Source organism: Heterocephalus glaber, unplaced genomic scaffold (genome assembly GCF_053883595.1).
Source record: "Heterocephalus glaber isolate CG9 unplaced genomic scaffold, H.glaber_assembly_v1.0 deba00000071, whole genome shotgun sequence".
NCBI lineage: Eukaryota > Metazoa > Chordata > Mammalia > Rodentia > Bathyergidae > Heterocephalus > Heterocephalus glaber.
The window spans coordinates 37313752-37330507 of NW_028258137.1; the positions used below are offsets into that span (position 1 = coordinate 37313752).

At 43.8% G+C, this 16756-nt stretch overlaps 1 protein-coding gene across 5 annotated transcripts in view; it reads left to right on the forward strand.

Annotated features, from left to right (window-relative positions):
• Tmem150c (transmembrane protein 150C) overlaps nucleotides 1–16756 on the forward strand; it is a 72445-nt gene that overhangs the window by 47596 nt on the left and 8093 nt on the right. For 3 of the 5 annotated variants that reach the window (XM_087207114.1, XM_004847970.4, XM_087207108.1), the window contains 4 exons: nucleotides 3309–3398; nucleotides 4225–4278; nucleotides 4404–4436; nucleotides 4527–4594. In XM_087207114.1, coding sequence (XP_087063240.1) covers nucleotides 3319–3398; nucleotides 4225–4278; nucleotides 4404–4436; nucleotides 4527–4594 — 235 coding nt within the window. In that variant the 5' untranslated portion in view covers nucleotides 3309–3318. The remainder of the gene's footprint in view (nucleotides 1–3308; nucleotides 3399–4224; nucleotides 4279–4403; nucleotides 4437–4526; nucleotides 4595–16756) is intronic. The other 2 variants (XM_004847969.4, XM_087207100.1) reach the window with 1 other exon arrangement.

The window sequence follows — 16756 nt, forward strand, 5'->3', positions numbered from 1 at the left end:
AGTGCAGGAAACAAGTGTAGCTTGTTGCCATGGCCTTAGGGCTGTCTCATTAACTCTTCATCTCTACTTCCTGCTTCCAAATCTTGGGTTCCCACATAGATGGTCCTAATAGGGGAGCCAAGTGATTATTTGTCCATTTGACAGCTGTGTTTTTCATTGTACACTGACACATTGGCATTCTGTTCTGTCCCTCACCACATGTAAAAACAATTCCTATTTCCCCTAGGGATGATAACTCTGAGTATGCTGGAGCCTTCTGTTACTGCAAAGATATAAAGCACTTCCCATAGGTTAACTGCCAAGGTTCCACACCCTTGGAGGCCTCAATCTTCGCTGTCTTTCTGCCTCTCTCTGAATTCACCAGTCTTCTTGCAGAGAGGCAGGGAAATAGCATTACAGATATGAGTAGCTCACCCAGGCCCAAGGAAGCAGTTTCTGGCGAAGCTATGGTTAGAGACTCAAGCTCCTAACTGTCCAGCATGACTATTTCAGCCAAACCCATCCTGGCTGAGCACCAATTTCAGTGGCCCATCTAGAACAATAGGTTTACCTGCTCTGTTGCCACTTAAACCATTGTTCTGTCAGTGTAATTGATCACTTTCTTAGCCCACATCTTTTCTGACATAACTAAAGGAATAGACTGGCTATATCGTGTATGTTTAAATGTCCACATTCTTCCACATTATAATAACTGCAAAGCCACGCACCCCTGGTTCAGACAGAAGCTTTTACAGCAGACCCCTTACCTTCTGGTTCTCTTTCCATGGATTCTGTTACCTGCAGTGAACCATGGCCTGAAGATGTTAAATGGAAAATTCCAGAAATAAGCATTTCCTAAATCTTGAATTGTGTGCTGTTCCACATAGTGTGATGAAATTTCATGTCCTCTTGCTCCATCCTGCCCAGTATTCGAATCGTCCTGTGTCCGATATGTCTACACTGTATTTACGACCTGCCTGTAACTCACGTAGTAGTCATCTCAGGCCTCGGAGCAGCTGTTGAGGTAGCACAGTGCAATTTTCAAGTAACCCTTATTTTACTTAATAACAATCTAAAGCCCCAGAGTAGTGATGCAATTCTGATGTGCCAAAGGGAAGCTTCCTCTGAGTGAAAATATATCTGTATATAAGGAAAAATACCTTTAAGTGAAAATGTACATACATAAAGGAAAAATCATAGTATAGGTAGGGTTCAGTGCTGTCTGGTTTCAGGCATCCACAGGGAGTCTTGGAACAGAGAAGGCCAGACTGCTGAATACAGATGTTGAACCACCGAGTTCCAATTCTGCAACTAGGTCATTAATTGAATTGGTCACTAAATGAGGAATTGTCCATAGTATGTACATTACAATGCTCAAAGAAATGGTCAAAGGAAACTCCAAATTGATGACTTTGCACTTATTTGCATAACTCTTACATGCACTGCTGTAATGTGTAACAGAACATAGAACTACAGCACTGTACAGTACAATCAGCAAAAAATGACAGTACACACAGTAGAAGAAGCCACCATAGGGCTACACTGCCACACAGGTTCCTGTGTTCTGCATGCAGGTCGAAAGTCCGAGCAGCCCACCTCGGTGGTAAGTCTGAACAATCGCCAAACAGGTTGTTAAATGAGGAATATCTGTACATCGCATAGACTGGTGCATGTAAAGAGTTGTATTCAAGTGCCAGGGATTTAGCTCAGTAGCACTGCGCCTGCCTCTCAAGCAGCAAGGTCCTGAGTTCAATCCCCAGTACCACACACACACACACACACAAATACAGTTGTATTCATTAGACCACAACTCAGCATTCCCACTATCTGTATAGTTCCTGGCACAAGTAAAGTATCAATAATTGTTAATTGAATTGGATTCTATCAGATTGAATTAAATTGATTGGAAGTGCCTGTCATGTCTTTCAGCTCCTAGATTCTGTAATCTGTTTGACACCCCAGCCCAGAGAGTGTTTAGACGAAGGCATGACTGTTAAAGACATGCGGTTAGGCCCAGTGTCTGTCTCCTGATCAGAAGGCTCCATCGAGGACGGCAGGGTGGGTCTGGGAGCTCATAGCCTCTGGACAGCAGCAGGGTCCTGGCAGGTGTCTGCGCTTGGAAGGGCCAGGGGGCCACGGGCATGTGGAGCTGATGTCGTGGAGGAGCTCAGAAATGTGGTGGTGTTGGCTCAAAGCCAGTAAATGAACTTGTTGCAGATAGTTGTAAAATTCAAAATAATGAGCACCAAAGTCTCCCTAGAAATGCCATTTCATTGCATTGTTGTTCTGCTTGGCCGGTGACCTCCAGTGGAAATCACTTGGGTACTTTATTTTGTTAGACCTTGTGTTTTTGCTGTAAGGATTATGTTGTCATCAGTGTATCTAGTAGATTTTGTCTGATTTTTTAGGCAAGGATGAGATGTAAAGTGCTAATTAATTCTTTTCATTTTGATAGAAATAATTTTTCATAGTTAATATCTGAAGCTTCTAGTTTTCATTTCATTTGGAGGAAATTTTAATTGACACATTTTTTGCTTTAAAAATATAGTAATATTTGGGAGGCTGAGGCAGGAAGATTTCAAGTTCAAGCCCAGCCTGGGCAACTTAGCAACTCAGTGAGACACTGACTCAAAATAAAATAAATAAAATCTTGGGGATGTGGCTCAGTGTAAAGGAGGCATGGGGTTCAGTCCCTAGTACCACCACCACCACCACCAATAAAAAGATATAAGCAAAAATACCTGATGTTTGTATTTTTTCCAGTGTGTGTACTGCAGCTGATTTAATGCAGTTTCCCAGAGCATTCATCTTTAGACTCTACAGAGATAGCTGCTCAAAGTTGAGGTTTGCAAAGCATTTGTCATTGCCCTCTATATTGCTAATTTACTGAGTAACCATTTCTTTCTGACAGTCTTTCTGCCAGCCTGTAGATGATGTATATCTCCGAGCCACAAATCCATAAATGTTAAGAATAGTGCTAAAAGTAGGTTGGAGTAGACCTTGGTACCTAGCTCTTCTCCTGAAAGTCCTAGCCCAAGCCCCACTGTTCTTTCTTAAATGTTTTGATGAATTTAGAAGGATAAAAATTTTTATAAGAAATTTCCCAGCAGATCACAGTTAAGACTGGAATCTTTAAACTAATGCTAGATAACAATACCTTAACTGCCCAGGCCCAAGGGATTTCCCACCTGAGCAGGTGGCAATGACAACACTGATTTGAATCATGGTTTCATAAAATACATTTTTTTCCCAGTTGGACTTCTTCCCCATCTTGAAAGAGGTAGGTAGACTTTGGTCTTAATTATTAATGCCTGTTTATTTCATTTCAGCAGTGCAGGCATGGATGGGAAGAAATGCAGCATCTGGATGTTTCTACCTCTTGTATTCACTTTGTTCACTTCGGGTGGACTGTGGATAGTGTGAGCACGCTCTTAATTAATGATTTCACACTTCAGGTGCAATGCAGATAACAGAATTTTGATAGTACTTATAAAGCACATCTATATGAATGCATATATAAATATTTTAATATATCTACTAATTCAACCTTGCTGAAGTTCCCATTTCAATTCTTGTCTTTTATCATTCAAAGCAAATAGCAAGACTAATAAATTAAGCAAAGCAGGTAATGAAGAATACTGCTTTTATTTTATGAACATTTTGTCAGCTGGTTAGATGAATTCATTATTTGCAAGATGTTCTTATCTGACACTGACATGCTGTATATTCCATTCCCACTCCAGCTTCTGAAGTCCAGTTATTTGTGACAAGATCTGATATATTTTTAAAGTGAAAATCATTATGTTGGAAGTCCTTTACCACAAAAATGTTCACACATTTGCTTACTTCAAGCAATACTCATTTTAAGGAAATTATTTTACTCCCTTGAAGTTCATTAAGAGTGGTGGACATATATTCCTGAGAAATTAGAAACTCTGAATTATAATTTTAGTTTGTTCAAAGTCATAAGGTTTTATTTCTTTGCTTTCCAACTTCCAGATTATAATCATTATCATTAATTGGGGGAGTTTTTTGAAAATAAAGGATATATTAATAGTGACATTTGAGCTTCAAAAAACTAGGTGATCTATGGGTAAAGAATTAGAGTATTTTCTCAGAAAAGAATGAGTATGACAGTGCAGTTAGGCTAATTGAACTGGGAAACAAATGCTTCTTGGAGTTGTTTTTGTTTTGTTTTGTTTTTAAATTGCTTTGTCTTATAAACTTATCATTGTTTCTTGATAGATACTTCATAGCTGTGGAAGATGACAAAATTTTGCCATTAAATTCAGCTGAAAGGTAAAGTTGATCTCTGGGGAATCCACTGTTCACACATAGATTTGGCAAAAACATTGTCATTGGCAAGGTTAAACTGCACATGTAACCGCACTTTAACATGCACCCCTGTGCTTTTTATTATCCAGGAAACCTGGTGTGAAGCGTGCACCTTATATAAGGTAACCTGATAATCTTTGCCTGCTCTGGTGGGCCTTGGGAAAGGCTACTCTGTTTTCATATAGTAATTATGAAACATTTCACCTTTTAAGCATTGCAGGTGACGATCCTCCTGCCAGCTGTGTGTTCAGTCAGGTCATGAACATGGCAGCATTCCTAGGTAAGATGTGCATCGAGAATGCTTCATGCACTTTCTTTTTTATTTTAAATTCTCCCAGATCTATATGAAACAATGGGAGTTCTAGCAGATATGCTGATGTCAGATCATGTCAATATGCTGAAGCCACCTTTTTGTTTTAAGGGTTTATTTTTCTCTTCAATCCTTTTATGTTCACCCTGCTTTCCCCTTTTCCCATTTTGTATCATTTCAGCATACTCTGAACTTTATTTCTTTTGCTGCATGAAATATTTCATGTGCCGTAAAGTCTTGCATGAGAATGTAATGTGGTGATACATTTGCTTTGAAAAGAATACCTGAGTTAGTCTTTCACTAGCAAAAATGAAAAATATACATAGGTTCTGTGATAAGTATCCATAGGTGTCATTACCATCTTTAAACCTAAAGGTCAATGTTAACATGAGGTTGACACCCTCCCCTGTGCCTATGTACACACCAAGCAGGTAAATGGAGCAGGTCTAGGAAAAAACAAGCCTTTGGTATTCATGAAAGGGGTTTTTTGGTTTGTTTTTTGTTTTGTTTTTGGTACTGGGAATTGAACTCGGGTCCTTGCGCTTGCGAGGCAGGCCGCAGAACCACTGAGCTAAATCCCCGGCCCCAACCTTTGGTATTCATATCTGGCCCAGTTCTCCACTTTCTTCAGGGCCCCCTTGCTCTGGAAGTGCTTTCATGACACCTTTGGTCTTCTAGAAATGGTGGGGACCATGTTCTCTGTCCTTTGTATATCATTTTCTTATGGCCAGGTTTTCCCCATGTCTTTCAAAGGGTCAGCCAGCTGTCATTGTTGGCATGCTGCCAGGAGGGGACAGTGACAGCTCAACCTTCCCACAGTGGTTATCTGCAAATGGTTCCTTTGGATGGTGAGGCTTCCACTCCAAGCAAGAAATAACGATAATGTTGTTAGTAAGAAGCATTCAACCTTTGTGGTACCTGTCTGCCAAAGAGGTGACCTATTGTTTCATTTTGTGTAAGCTCCTTCCCCCAAAAAACAATTCCTACCTACTTGTATTGGTTAGGGTTCTCTAGAGGAACAGAATCAATTTTTTAAATGACCAGAGAGACTTACAGGATCAGGGGTGGGGTAGTTCACATTGGCTCTCTGCATGCGGGAGAGCCCGAGGATCCAGCTCAGTGCAAGAAGGTAGAAACTGCAGAACAAAAGGGATAAGAATGCAGCCCAGGCCAAAGTCAAAGGCCTGGAAGCTCCCTGGAGGATCACTGGTGTGAGTCTGCATTGAAGGCTAAAGAAGTTGGAGTCTGATGTCCACAGGTGAGAGTGTCGTGCCCAGATAAAGTCCCAAAGACCACCAGGAGGCCGTTTCCGATATAAGCACATGAGGGTCATTTATTCAAGCTTAAGCAGGGACTCTCAATTGTCACCGACACAGCGGATCAAGATTGAGAGCCCCGAGTTCCAAATTAGCAGGGTTTTTATTGAGATTACAGCAAGCTTCAGTCATTAGCAGCCATATGATTGGTTAACATTTAGCAAGTATGAAGTGTAGAATTTTGATTGGCTAGGCTCATTGGGGGTTGAAGGGGATTACGTATAGGTTTTTACAAGAAAAATGGGGACAAAGGTTAGTGGTCTACTGTCACGTACTGATGGTCAGCAGACATCTTGACTCATGGTCATGACCACCTTGTGTGGATAGTCAGCACGTTAACAGATTGTCCTATAGATAGTGGGCCTGGGACACTTGTTTCTAGGGCAAACAGATGGCCGAGTAATGAGCTTAGGAATCTTGAGTTACAGATCATGTCTTTTGTCCCAGATCAAGCACAAATTTGAGAGAACAAAGGAGACTGCTCCATTTTGGACAAAATGGAGTCATTCTGGTCCCACATTCCCCCCTTCTCATGATGCTATAGAGGACCAATCATGGGCCTCTGGGGGTTAATTCTATTAGGTCGGTGGGAACTGGCTGGTATTGAGACCTGAGTACTATCAACTGAACAGCATTAATTTGTTCTCTGATGAATGAAACTAGTCTATTGAGTATACAAGGTCCAAAGGTTAACAGTAGTAACAGAATAAGCAAGGGGCCTAGGAATTAAACCAGGATTCAAACCAATTTTGAGCTTGTTCTCTCTCTCGTTTTTGTTTGGCGATGTCTTTTTTAACTTTGGCCATAGATTTTTTTGACCACCTCTGATTGATCTACATAGAAACAACACTCTTTACCTAAGGCGACACAGAGTCCTCCTAATATTGGTGTTAAAAGTACAGTTACCACTATCATGACCGTCGACGACGCAGCTTGAGTTTGAGAGGGTTGTCGTGTTCTTTGGACACCTGTCATGATGAGATGAAGTCTTCTAGGATGGCGTGTGGATCCGCGGGGCGGACGTGGGTGTAGTGTACCCACGAGGCAATCTCGTCGACCTTGAGAGCGGTGGGCGTGGTCAGGACTGTGACATAGGGTCCTTTCTAATAAGGCTCAAGGTCTTTTTGTCGATGTCTCCAGACGAAGACCCAGTCTCGTACAGGGCTTTTAATTTAGGCCAGATGTCCTCATGTACACATTGGAGGCTTTTAAAGAAAGTAGCAATTTTTGGTCATCAAATTCAACAAGCACATTCGATTGAAGGTTGGGAACAATGGGAGGGGGAATTCTAAACATAATTTCAAAGGGAGTTAGTCCCATCTTATAGGGTGAGTTGCGTACCCTATAGAGGGCAAAGGGAAGGAGAACCACCCAGTCACCGCCAGTCTGTAAGGCTAATTTAGTTAAGGTCTCTTTTGGGGTCCTGTTTATTCTCTCTATCTGTCCTGAACTCTGGGGTCTGTATGTATAATGTAATTTCCAATCTGCCCCAGTACCTGCGCTAAGCTTTGACTCACCTTGAAAATGAAGGCGGGTCTATTGCCTGTCCCTAGCATTACTGGGAAACCATACCTTGGTAGGATGTCTTCTAAAAGCTTTTTGGCCACAGTCTGTGCCGTTTTGTGCTTGGTGGGGAAAGCCTCTGTCCAGCCCAAGTCCTCATGCAGGGCTTCGTCAAAAATGGTGGGGGAGTTTTTAAATCCTTGAGGAAGTCGGGTCCAGGTCAGCTGTCTGTTGATGTCCTGTTCAGGGTCGCTTCATTCAAATGTGAAGATGTGTTGGCTTTTGGATGCCAGCGGAAGGCTCACGGAGGTCCTGTACTGGTTGATAGTCATCCAAGTGGGGTTTCCACACTGGCAACAAGGGGGTGTTCTAGGCTGATAGACAAGGCCTTAGAATCCCCTGCGCAAGCAGCCTTCTGATGTGTGGAGTTATTTCCTTATGGGCCTCTAGGGGCATAGGGTATTGGCGGACCCGCACAGGGTCTGCTCCCAGTTTCATCTCTACAAACACTGGTGCTCTGTGCGCAGCCAGTCCCATTCCCCCGGTTTCCGCCCATGCTTGGGGGAACATGGTGAGCCATTGTTCCATGTCAGGATCAGGAGGGGCCCCTTTCTGATGTAGCAGATATTTATCTTTTAAGCTTATGGTTAACACCTGGATGGGCTTTCCCTCCTGATTAAGGACCTCTGTGCCTCTGGGCTGAAAATGAATTTGGGCTCTTAATTTAGTGAGCAAGTCTCTTCCCAATAAGGGATAGGGGCAGTCTGGTATAATCATGAATGAGTGGGTTACCCGGCCCACTCCCAAGTCCACTGTTCTTCGGGTAGTCCATGAATACTTTTTCATGCCTGTGGCTCCTTGAACCCAGGAGGTTTTATCAGAAACATGGCCATATGGTTCAAGTAGGACTGAATGTTGAGCCCCTGTATCCACTAGGAACTCGACAGGTTTCCCCTCCACTTTTAGGGTTACCCTGGGCTCAGGGAGGGGTGCCGAACCCCATCCCCCCTAATCACTCAGTTCATCCACAGCCAGGATAGGGGCCTTGGGGCGACCTTCCTGCTGTTTCTTTTTGGGACAATCCTTGGCCCAGTGGCCTTTCTCTTTGCAATGAGCACATTGATTTTTCCCTAACTGGGGATGCTCTCTGCATCTCCCCTTGCTTTTTCCTTCCATCGCAATCTTTCTTAGTCTACGTTCACATTCCTTTTGTTCACCCGCAGTGGCAGCCAGAAGGATCCGAGCTAAGTTTTGGGTCTGGCGGTCATCAGCTTTTTTCCGTTTCTCCTCTGCGGTTTCTCTATTGTTATACACTTTCTCTGTCACTGTCACTAAGTCCTGAATACTTTTCTCTCCTACCCTGTCTACCTTCTGTAACTTTCTCTTAATGTCTGGCGCCACCTGGTTGACAAAATGTATTATTACAGCTGCCTTTGTCTCAATTGCTTCTGGGTCCATAGGAGTATACCTGCAGAAGGCTTCCTGCATTCTCTCTAAGAAAGCAGCAGGGCTTTCATCTAGTTTTTGTTGTACATCCCCTACCTTAGCCAAATTGGTGGGCTTCCGTGCTGCCACTTTGAGACCTCCCAGCAGAGCCTGGCGATAGACCCGGAGCCTCTCCTTACCTTCTGCTGTGTTGAAGTCCCAAGTGGGCCTGCTTATCAGGGGGTCCAGCCGCCCTTAATGGGAGGACGGTGGAATCTGCCGGCCCCGCCAGTGAGGCGCGCAGCGATTAGGGTGTTACGGGTGTTTTGGGCGGGGCCGTCTCCTCCCGCTGGGGCAGGCGCCTCCGCCTTGGCCATCACCGGCCCTCTTTCCTCCGTCCCCGCCGGCGGGAGTGGAGGAGTGGGGTGTGGGCGGTAGGGAGGGGGAAAGAGGAGATCTTCATCTGTTCCTCCTTGAAGAACTGGGTAAAGCAGCGCGGTTGGCTTGGTCTCGGTTTGCTTTTTGTTGTCACACCCTTTGGGAGTCTTTTCACAGGCTGTCAGGATTACCTTTGGCTGCTGTTTCTGTGGAGGCAAAAAGAGCTTAACCCATGGGGGTGGGTTATAGATTAGACATTCCCAAATGGCAATGTAGGGAACCTGGTCAGGATGAAGGATGGCCTTAGGAACTCTGCGTACAACCTGTAAATCAAAAGTTCCCTCGGGGGGCCATCCTACCCTAAGGGTGGGCCATTCTGAGCTACAGAGAGTGATGAACTTAGTCTTTTTAATTTCTAAACTTAGGTTATGAGCGCGCTCCCTGACTTCTTTGAAATGGTCCTTCATGAGGGAAAGAGGGGTAATCACAGTCTGTCCCATCATCTCAGTCCAAGTCAACACAATAAACAGACAAACAAACACAACAGAAAAGCACAAGGCAAGACAAAACCATCCTCCGCCCAATCGGAGGCAATGAAAATGGGACGACGGCCTCACGCCGTACTGCGGGAGCGACCCGCACCGTCCCCCCAGGAGTCTCACAGACTCGTATTCATGGGGCACTCCGTCCCCACGGGGCACTCCGTCCCCACCAGCGGAATCCGGAACGTCTTCCAGGATCCCGGGTCGGCGGCCTTCGCAGTGCATCCGCCTAGACCGTCTGCCGACCTTCCCAGAAAATGGGCCCAGACTTTACAAACACAAAAAACACACTCACCAGCCGGCGTTGACCCTCCAGTATGGGGATCCTGAGGGTCTAGGGATCCCGGACGAGCCCCCAAATGTTGTGCCCAGATTACGAAGTCCCAAAGACCACCAGGAGGCCGTTTCCGATGTAAGCACACGAGGGTCATTTATTCAAGCTTAAGCAGGGACTCTCAATTGTCACCGACACAGCGGATCAAGATTGAGAGCCCCGAGTTCCAAATTAGCAGGGTTTTTATTGAGATTACAGCAAGCTTCAGTCATTAGCAGCCATATGATTGGTTAACATTTAGCAAGTATGAAGTGTAGAATTTTGATTGGCTAGGCTCATTGGGGGTTGAAGGGGATTACGTATAGGTTTTTACAAGAAAAATGGGGACAAAGGTTAGTGGTCTACTGTCACGTACTGATGGTCAGCAGACATCTTGACTCATAGTCATGACCACCTTGTGTGGATAGTCAGCACATTAACAGATTGTCCTATAGATAGTGGGCCTGGGACACTTGTTTCTAGGGCAAACAGATGGCTGAGTAATGAGCTTAGGAATCTTGAGTTACAGATCATGTCTTTTGTCCCAGATCAAGCACAAATTTGAGAGAACAAAGGAGACTGCTCCATTTTGGACAAAATGGAGTCATTCTGGTCCCACAAGAGGAGTAGCAAAAGCCAAGCCTGCCCAAGCATAATGGAGGTTTTCAAACACAGGCTTCCTTCCTCTTTTCTTTCCTTCCATCCACATTGGAAGCCCATTGGTTGGTGCCAACCACAAGTCTCTGTGCCTCACTTTGCTGGCCTACATGTCGATGATCTCTGGAAACACCCCCATAGACACACTCAGAAGCTGCTTTATTAATCTGCTAGTCACCTCTTCAGTCAAATTGACAATCATGGCAAACAGTCACATCCCTCTTGCTGTGTTCTTTTTCAATGTGGGGCATAGCAAAGGGAAGACCTACAGAACTCACTAGGAAATCAAGAGAGATTCTTGGTCACCGTGCCACACAAACAGGATCTTAGTTGGTTCAGGAAGTGCAAGAAGTGAGAACCATGGAGAATATTCACAGAGGATCACTGGAGAGCATCTCTGAAGTGAAGGTGTTTTCTCCCTGGAGTTGAGTGTATTTGCCAGCGCCTTTTCCTACCTGTCTTCCCAAGCAGGAGGTGTCTGGTAGCCACAGGCTGCCACGAAAACACCAGGGAGGTTGATTACCCTGGGGCTCACTTTGCTGACTTGCACCTTTTCTCTTCCTACCCTCAAGGGTTGGGGTTTTCATGTCGCAGATACTCACAGGATTGGGAAGGACTCACAGCAGCGACTGCACATGTGGGACTAACATGGCCGGCCATGTTTGCTCCCACAGCCTTCAGCCTCCGCATTGCCAGGAACTTTATATTTGCCTTTTTAAAAATTCTTCTAATCTTGACACGGCTCTTCTGAAAAGATCCATAACCTTTTCATACCAGGGCATACATGGCTGCCTGAGAATGTTTGCATTTAACAGAGTGCAGTGCCCCACCAGTGGACTGTGATCCACAGGGTCAGGGCCTTTTGCAGAACCCCGAAGTCACAGCACAGAGGTCCACAGGTTGGCCCCTGCCTGTCTCATCATCCCTCAGAGCACAGGAACAGTAATTAATAGCACATTTCTGTTCCAGGAACAAGGATAAGTGCTGTGTAAACCACCTCCCTTAATCACCTCTGAAGAAGCCTGCCTTTCTACAAAAGCTCACAAACTTTAAAGAAACCAGTGAACGTGTTGGAAGCTACATATTCTTTCCTTTGTGTTGTGTGGACAAATATTTCCCAGTAGTCTTTAGTGCATAATCTAAAGAACGTCACTTTGCACAGCTCATGGGTTTATCTAGCTATGAAGCTTATGATTAACTAATTATAAAAGCATTTCCAATATAAAGAAATGAAAGCAAGTTCCCTCTTCCATATGACATTTGTCATCATCTTATTCTCCAGTTCTTCCTGCTCCACTGAGAAACAATTAAGCTTTTACCAGCTCTCGCTGGAAGGTATTGCGACACCCAGTGTTTATTTCTCATCATCTCGAGTGCCATCTGGTAGATACAAAGCTGATTAAGATTAGTGCTCACTGGGAGCAAACCAGCAATTACTTATTTATCAACTTGGGGAGTGCAAAAGAATCCATTACTAAAGGTTCTTGTTCTGCACCGTGGATGTTTTCCTCTCCCCAGGCCTATCTCTGTTAGACCTCAGACTATTACTTTAGACTACATAGCTGGCTTTAAGAAATAGCCCAGGCTGCCTGTAAGTCACTGCTTTGGGACAGCTGTACGGATTTTAATTTATAACCTAAAAATGAGTCAGGGTAGCATTTATTAAAATTAGTTGGCAAAGATCTTTTATCTTTTTGACAGGCTAATCAAAGATTGAAGGCTCAATTATTTTCTTTACAGAATTCATTCTGCTGTTTGTCCTGAATCCATACTTCTGGGGTGGTGGTGTGGGCGGGGCGGGGATGAGGTAGGGTGGGGAAGGACCTAAGACAAATTTCTTGAAAGAAATATTATTTCCTGCCCTGGGGAGGTTGTGAGGATAAAGCTAATAGCTGAATGATTTCAGTCACCTAATAGCAGCTGCTCTCCCTCCATCAGCCAAAACATATTGACTGTCGTGTTGTACTGCAGTCAAATAGGAATTATTGATGCATAAACAGTAAAACTAAACAAAACAAAAAAGACTTTGGCCACCCACCAGTTTAGATCTGCAGTGAAGAGAGGTTAGTCTGAGTCCTGAACTTTAAAAGCCCAATCCGTTTTTTTAAAAAATGTTTTAATCTAGAAAACCAGCAATTTTTCTCCTTGTTTGCTTTTAAAATAGGAAAATTAAATAGGGGACATTTGTATAGCAAAGGGCTATAATACATACCAAAAATAGCAGAAGGGTAGGTTTTAAAAACCTTTTCTAAAGCCAGCTATTGGTAAAATCTAAAATTTTTAATGGAACTACAAAGTATATCCATTGATCAGAAAGTGAACTTGGCAAAAGCCAGTCAGCACTTATAAAGATACCTTTGAAATTTCCCCATTGCCCAGAAATCTTTCAGCACAGTGTAAATCAATCACTGCTTGGCTGAATATGGGCTTCATAACATATAGTCTGAATCTGCCTCCATTCAAATCTAAGAGTCAATAAAACTATTATAGGACCTGAATCTTCTTCAGTTCCACCATTTTGTTAACTAGAATTTATTATAAAAGGCAATACTGCCTCGTATGAGCTAATTAATAATGGAATTAATAGATAAAAAGGACAAAGTGTGGTTATGTGGAATGCAACTCTGGAAGTTAGGAGTGCTGGGTTGAATCATGGTCTGCAGACAGGTTCCTGTTTCCTGTGTAATTTCATCACCTGTTCATGATAAAGTGACTTGTCACCCACTGTCTTCATCACTTTCCTCACTGCTGAGATATAGTAGCCAGCACCCATAACTTGAAGAGAGGTTTATTTGGGCTCACGGTTTCAGAAGTTTCAGTCCATGGTCAGTGGGCTCCAAGGAAGAAGAAGCATGGTTGAATGTCCTGGGTAGAGGAAAGCTGCTCATATCATGGCAGCCAGGAAGCAGCATTCCAGGTCATGCCCCAGTGACCCACCTCTTCTGATCAAGCCCCACCTCCTAACATCACATTTAGCTATAGATTCATCATTGGATTCATCCACTGATGAGCATACCACCACATTTTTCACACACATAAGGCTTTTGGAGGACATTCTGGGTCTAAACTGTATCACCCATATTACAAATAGGAAAGTTGGCACTGCTGGGACCAAGACATGATAAATGTCCCTGTCAGGTAAAGAGCCAAAAACCAAGACCAGACCAGGCCACAACAAGCCTTTATTGCAGGGACGATCTGCTGGGCTGTCTCTGAACAAAGGAGACAAAAGCAACATGGCCGGGACAGGGAGCACTTCTTATAGGAGCTGGGGTTGGGCTTGTAGGAGCTGGGGTGGGGTTAAGTGAGGTAGTGGCTAGGGACTGGAGGAGCCTGTGACATCACCAGTTGTTAGGAGGAGAGCAAGTATTAGGTTACTCTTTTGGCAGGAATAGGGGCATGTTGGGAAGAAGGTTGTGCTTTGGTGGGGGAAGCCATCTGGGGGTGGCTTTAGGTGGGAGCAGGGCATTATGGGAAGAAGAAGGCAGCTATTATATATAGCAGCCACCCTAAATCGGAGGGAAATCTATCAGTCCCATGTTGACAGTAAGAAATGGATAGCACAGAAAGTGACCACCAACTCCTTTCTCTTGTGCATAAAACAGCAGACCATTTGGCTGAGTGATCCATGTGTGGAGCTGTATCAGGGACAGGCTTTAGGGCGCAGGCCAAAATTCGAGCATGATCCTATCTCACAATTAAATGGCCAGGCAGGTGTGCTGGCTCATACCTGTGATCCCAGCATTCAAGAGACTGAGGCAGGAGGATCACTGCAAGTTTGAAGCCAGCCTGGGCTACATAGTGAGACTCTGTCTCAAAAATTTAAAAAAAAAGAAAAAAGAAAAAAATTAAATGGCCAGCAGAGTTCCCAGGATAATACTCTTCACTAATCATTTGTAAGAGAAATGGAAGGTGCCACTCTGGTACTTTGTCACTATTCCCTAAGAGCCACGTAGAGTTAATTAGCAAGTCCAGCTCTCTCTGGTCCTCGTCTCATGGGCCCTTCATCAGGTGACCACTTGGTGTTATTGCTGGATGTTGAATTACTTCTCCCCACTTCCCTCCTATGCCATCCTAAAAAAATTTTGTGAAATAGTCTCACTTGTAGTTCAGGCTCTCCTTGAACTCACTGTGTAGCTCAGACTGGCCTCAAACTTGCGAGAATCCTGCTGCCTCTGCCTCCCAAGTTCTGGGGTTACAATTGTGCACCACCATGCCTAGCACATCCTAAAATTTAATAAGACCCTATGCATCCACTAGGACAGTCATGTCATTGATAGACTTCCGCTGACTAGGTCCCTCAAGCCAACTGTTTGAGAAACTGTTGTCAACTTAAGTATAATTGACTCATTTTCTGATCAATAGTGGGCAGTGGCTGAAATAGGCTAAAAACTGTACAGGGTTGAATAATCTGAGATTTCCAAAATCATGGTTTATCTGTATTTTGGCTCCAAAATCCAAGTATGAATCAATTTTTATATCATTTACTGATCACTGGTACTTGGAACTGGATGTCACCTCACTGTGCTTAATTTATAGCTTGCAGCTATGAAACTCAGCACACTTGGGAAATGCAAATTTATGGATAGGTTTTTTTTTAATTAATGGCTATGAATAAGGGCCTGTAATCAAGGTAAAACCATTAGTGAATAACTACCAACTTAAAAATAGAATAATTATCAATTTAATTGCTATGTAAATAGGGTAATTCTTGAATTTCAAATTGTCTTCCTGCTGAACCTTAATGTCAAAGTAAATCATCTTAGGAAGTAGTACCTGGATTTCTTTATATGTAGATACAATTTATATTAGTTGCAAATGGCCTTTCATCATTTGTTAACTGGCTCCCAGCTTTTTGTATAAATATGAAAATATTTCTTCACTAAACTATTAATAAAAGGTGACAGATTAGTGTCTCGAGTGTGGACTGTTACTATTAGAAGTCAGGTTTGAAATCTAAGTAACTTTCCCCATCTCTCTCCAAATTCTCAGATACCAATTTGCTTCAAAAGATAGAGCAACCTTTTAAAATATATCATTAGGGCTGGATATGGTGTCATCTCAGCACTTTGTAATCTCAAAGTGCTGTAATCCCAGCACTCTAGGAAGCTGAGGCAGGAGGATCACAACTTCAAGCCCAGCGGGGACAACTTAGTGACTTAGTGAAACCTTATCTCGGAATAAAAAGGGTTGGGAATATAGCTCAGTACAAAGGCCCTGGCTTCAATCTTTGGTGCCACAAAAATAAACTAAAAAAATAAAACAGGAGCCGGGGATTTAGCTCAGTGGTTCTGCCGCCTGCCTCACAAGCACAAGGACCCGAGTTCGATCCCCGGTACCAAAAAATAAAAAAATAATAAAATAAAATGAGGAGTTAATTATCATTTGAAAGAATTTCTTGGTATATGATTTTTAGTACTACCTCCACCCCTCAAATGTGCTGTATTAAAATACCGATTTCTAACTGTGAATGCTCCAACCACTCTAATTCTGATTGGCCTTGTCCTTTGACACTGAACACCAGTGGGAGGATGAAGGGCAGAGGGAGCAGACCCAGCTCAAAGGGACTCTCTGGTTTCCTTCCCTTCCTTCCCACACTGGGCATGGTCTCGCCTGGAGACTGCAGTTCTGTCCAGATGTGACCCTGTCCTCTTTCAAGTGTCTTTCTGCCCTGTCTTGAGCTAAAGGGCTACTGAGTGGACTCTGGACTGTGCTCACCTCTGTCTCCAGCATGTGTGTAACGTGCCACACCCTGCAGTGTCTCCGAAGCCGACCTGTCCCGTTGGCCTGCACCTTTGCGTCACCCTGGCCCACACAGCACTGCTGCTGCTGGGCTGCTGTACTCTTTGCTCCCCCAGGCACTGTGTGATCCAACAGCTAAGTAATCCTGTGCTCCACGTGGAAAGTTTCTGTGAAAAAATGTCATTTCAGAGATGTAAGATGTACTGTGGCCAGAAATTTAATTTTGCATGTCGTGGCTTTCTGCCTCACAGTCTGG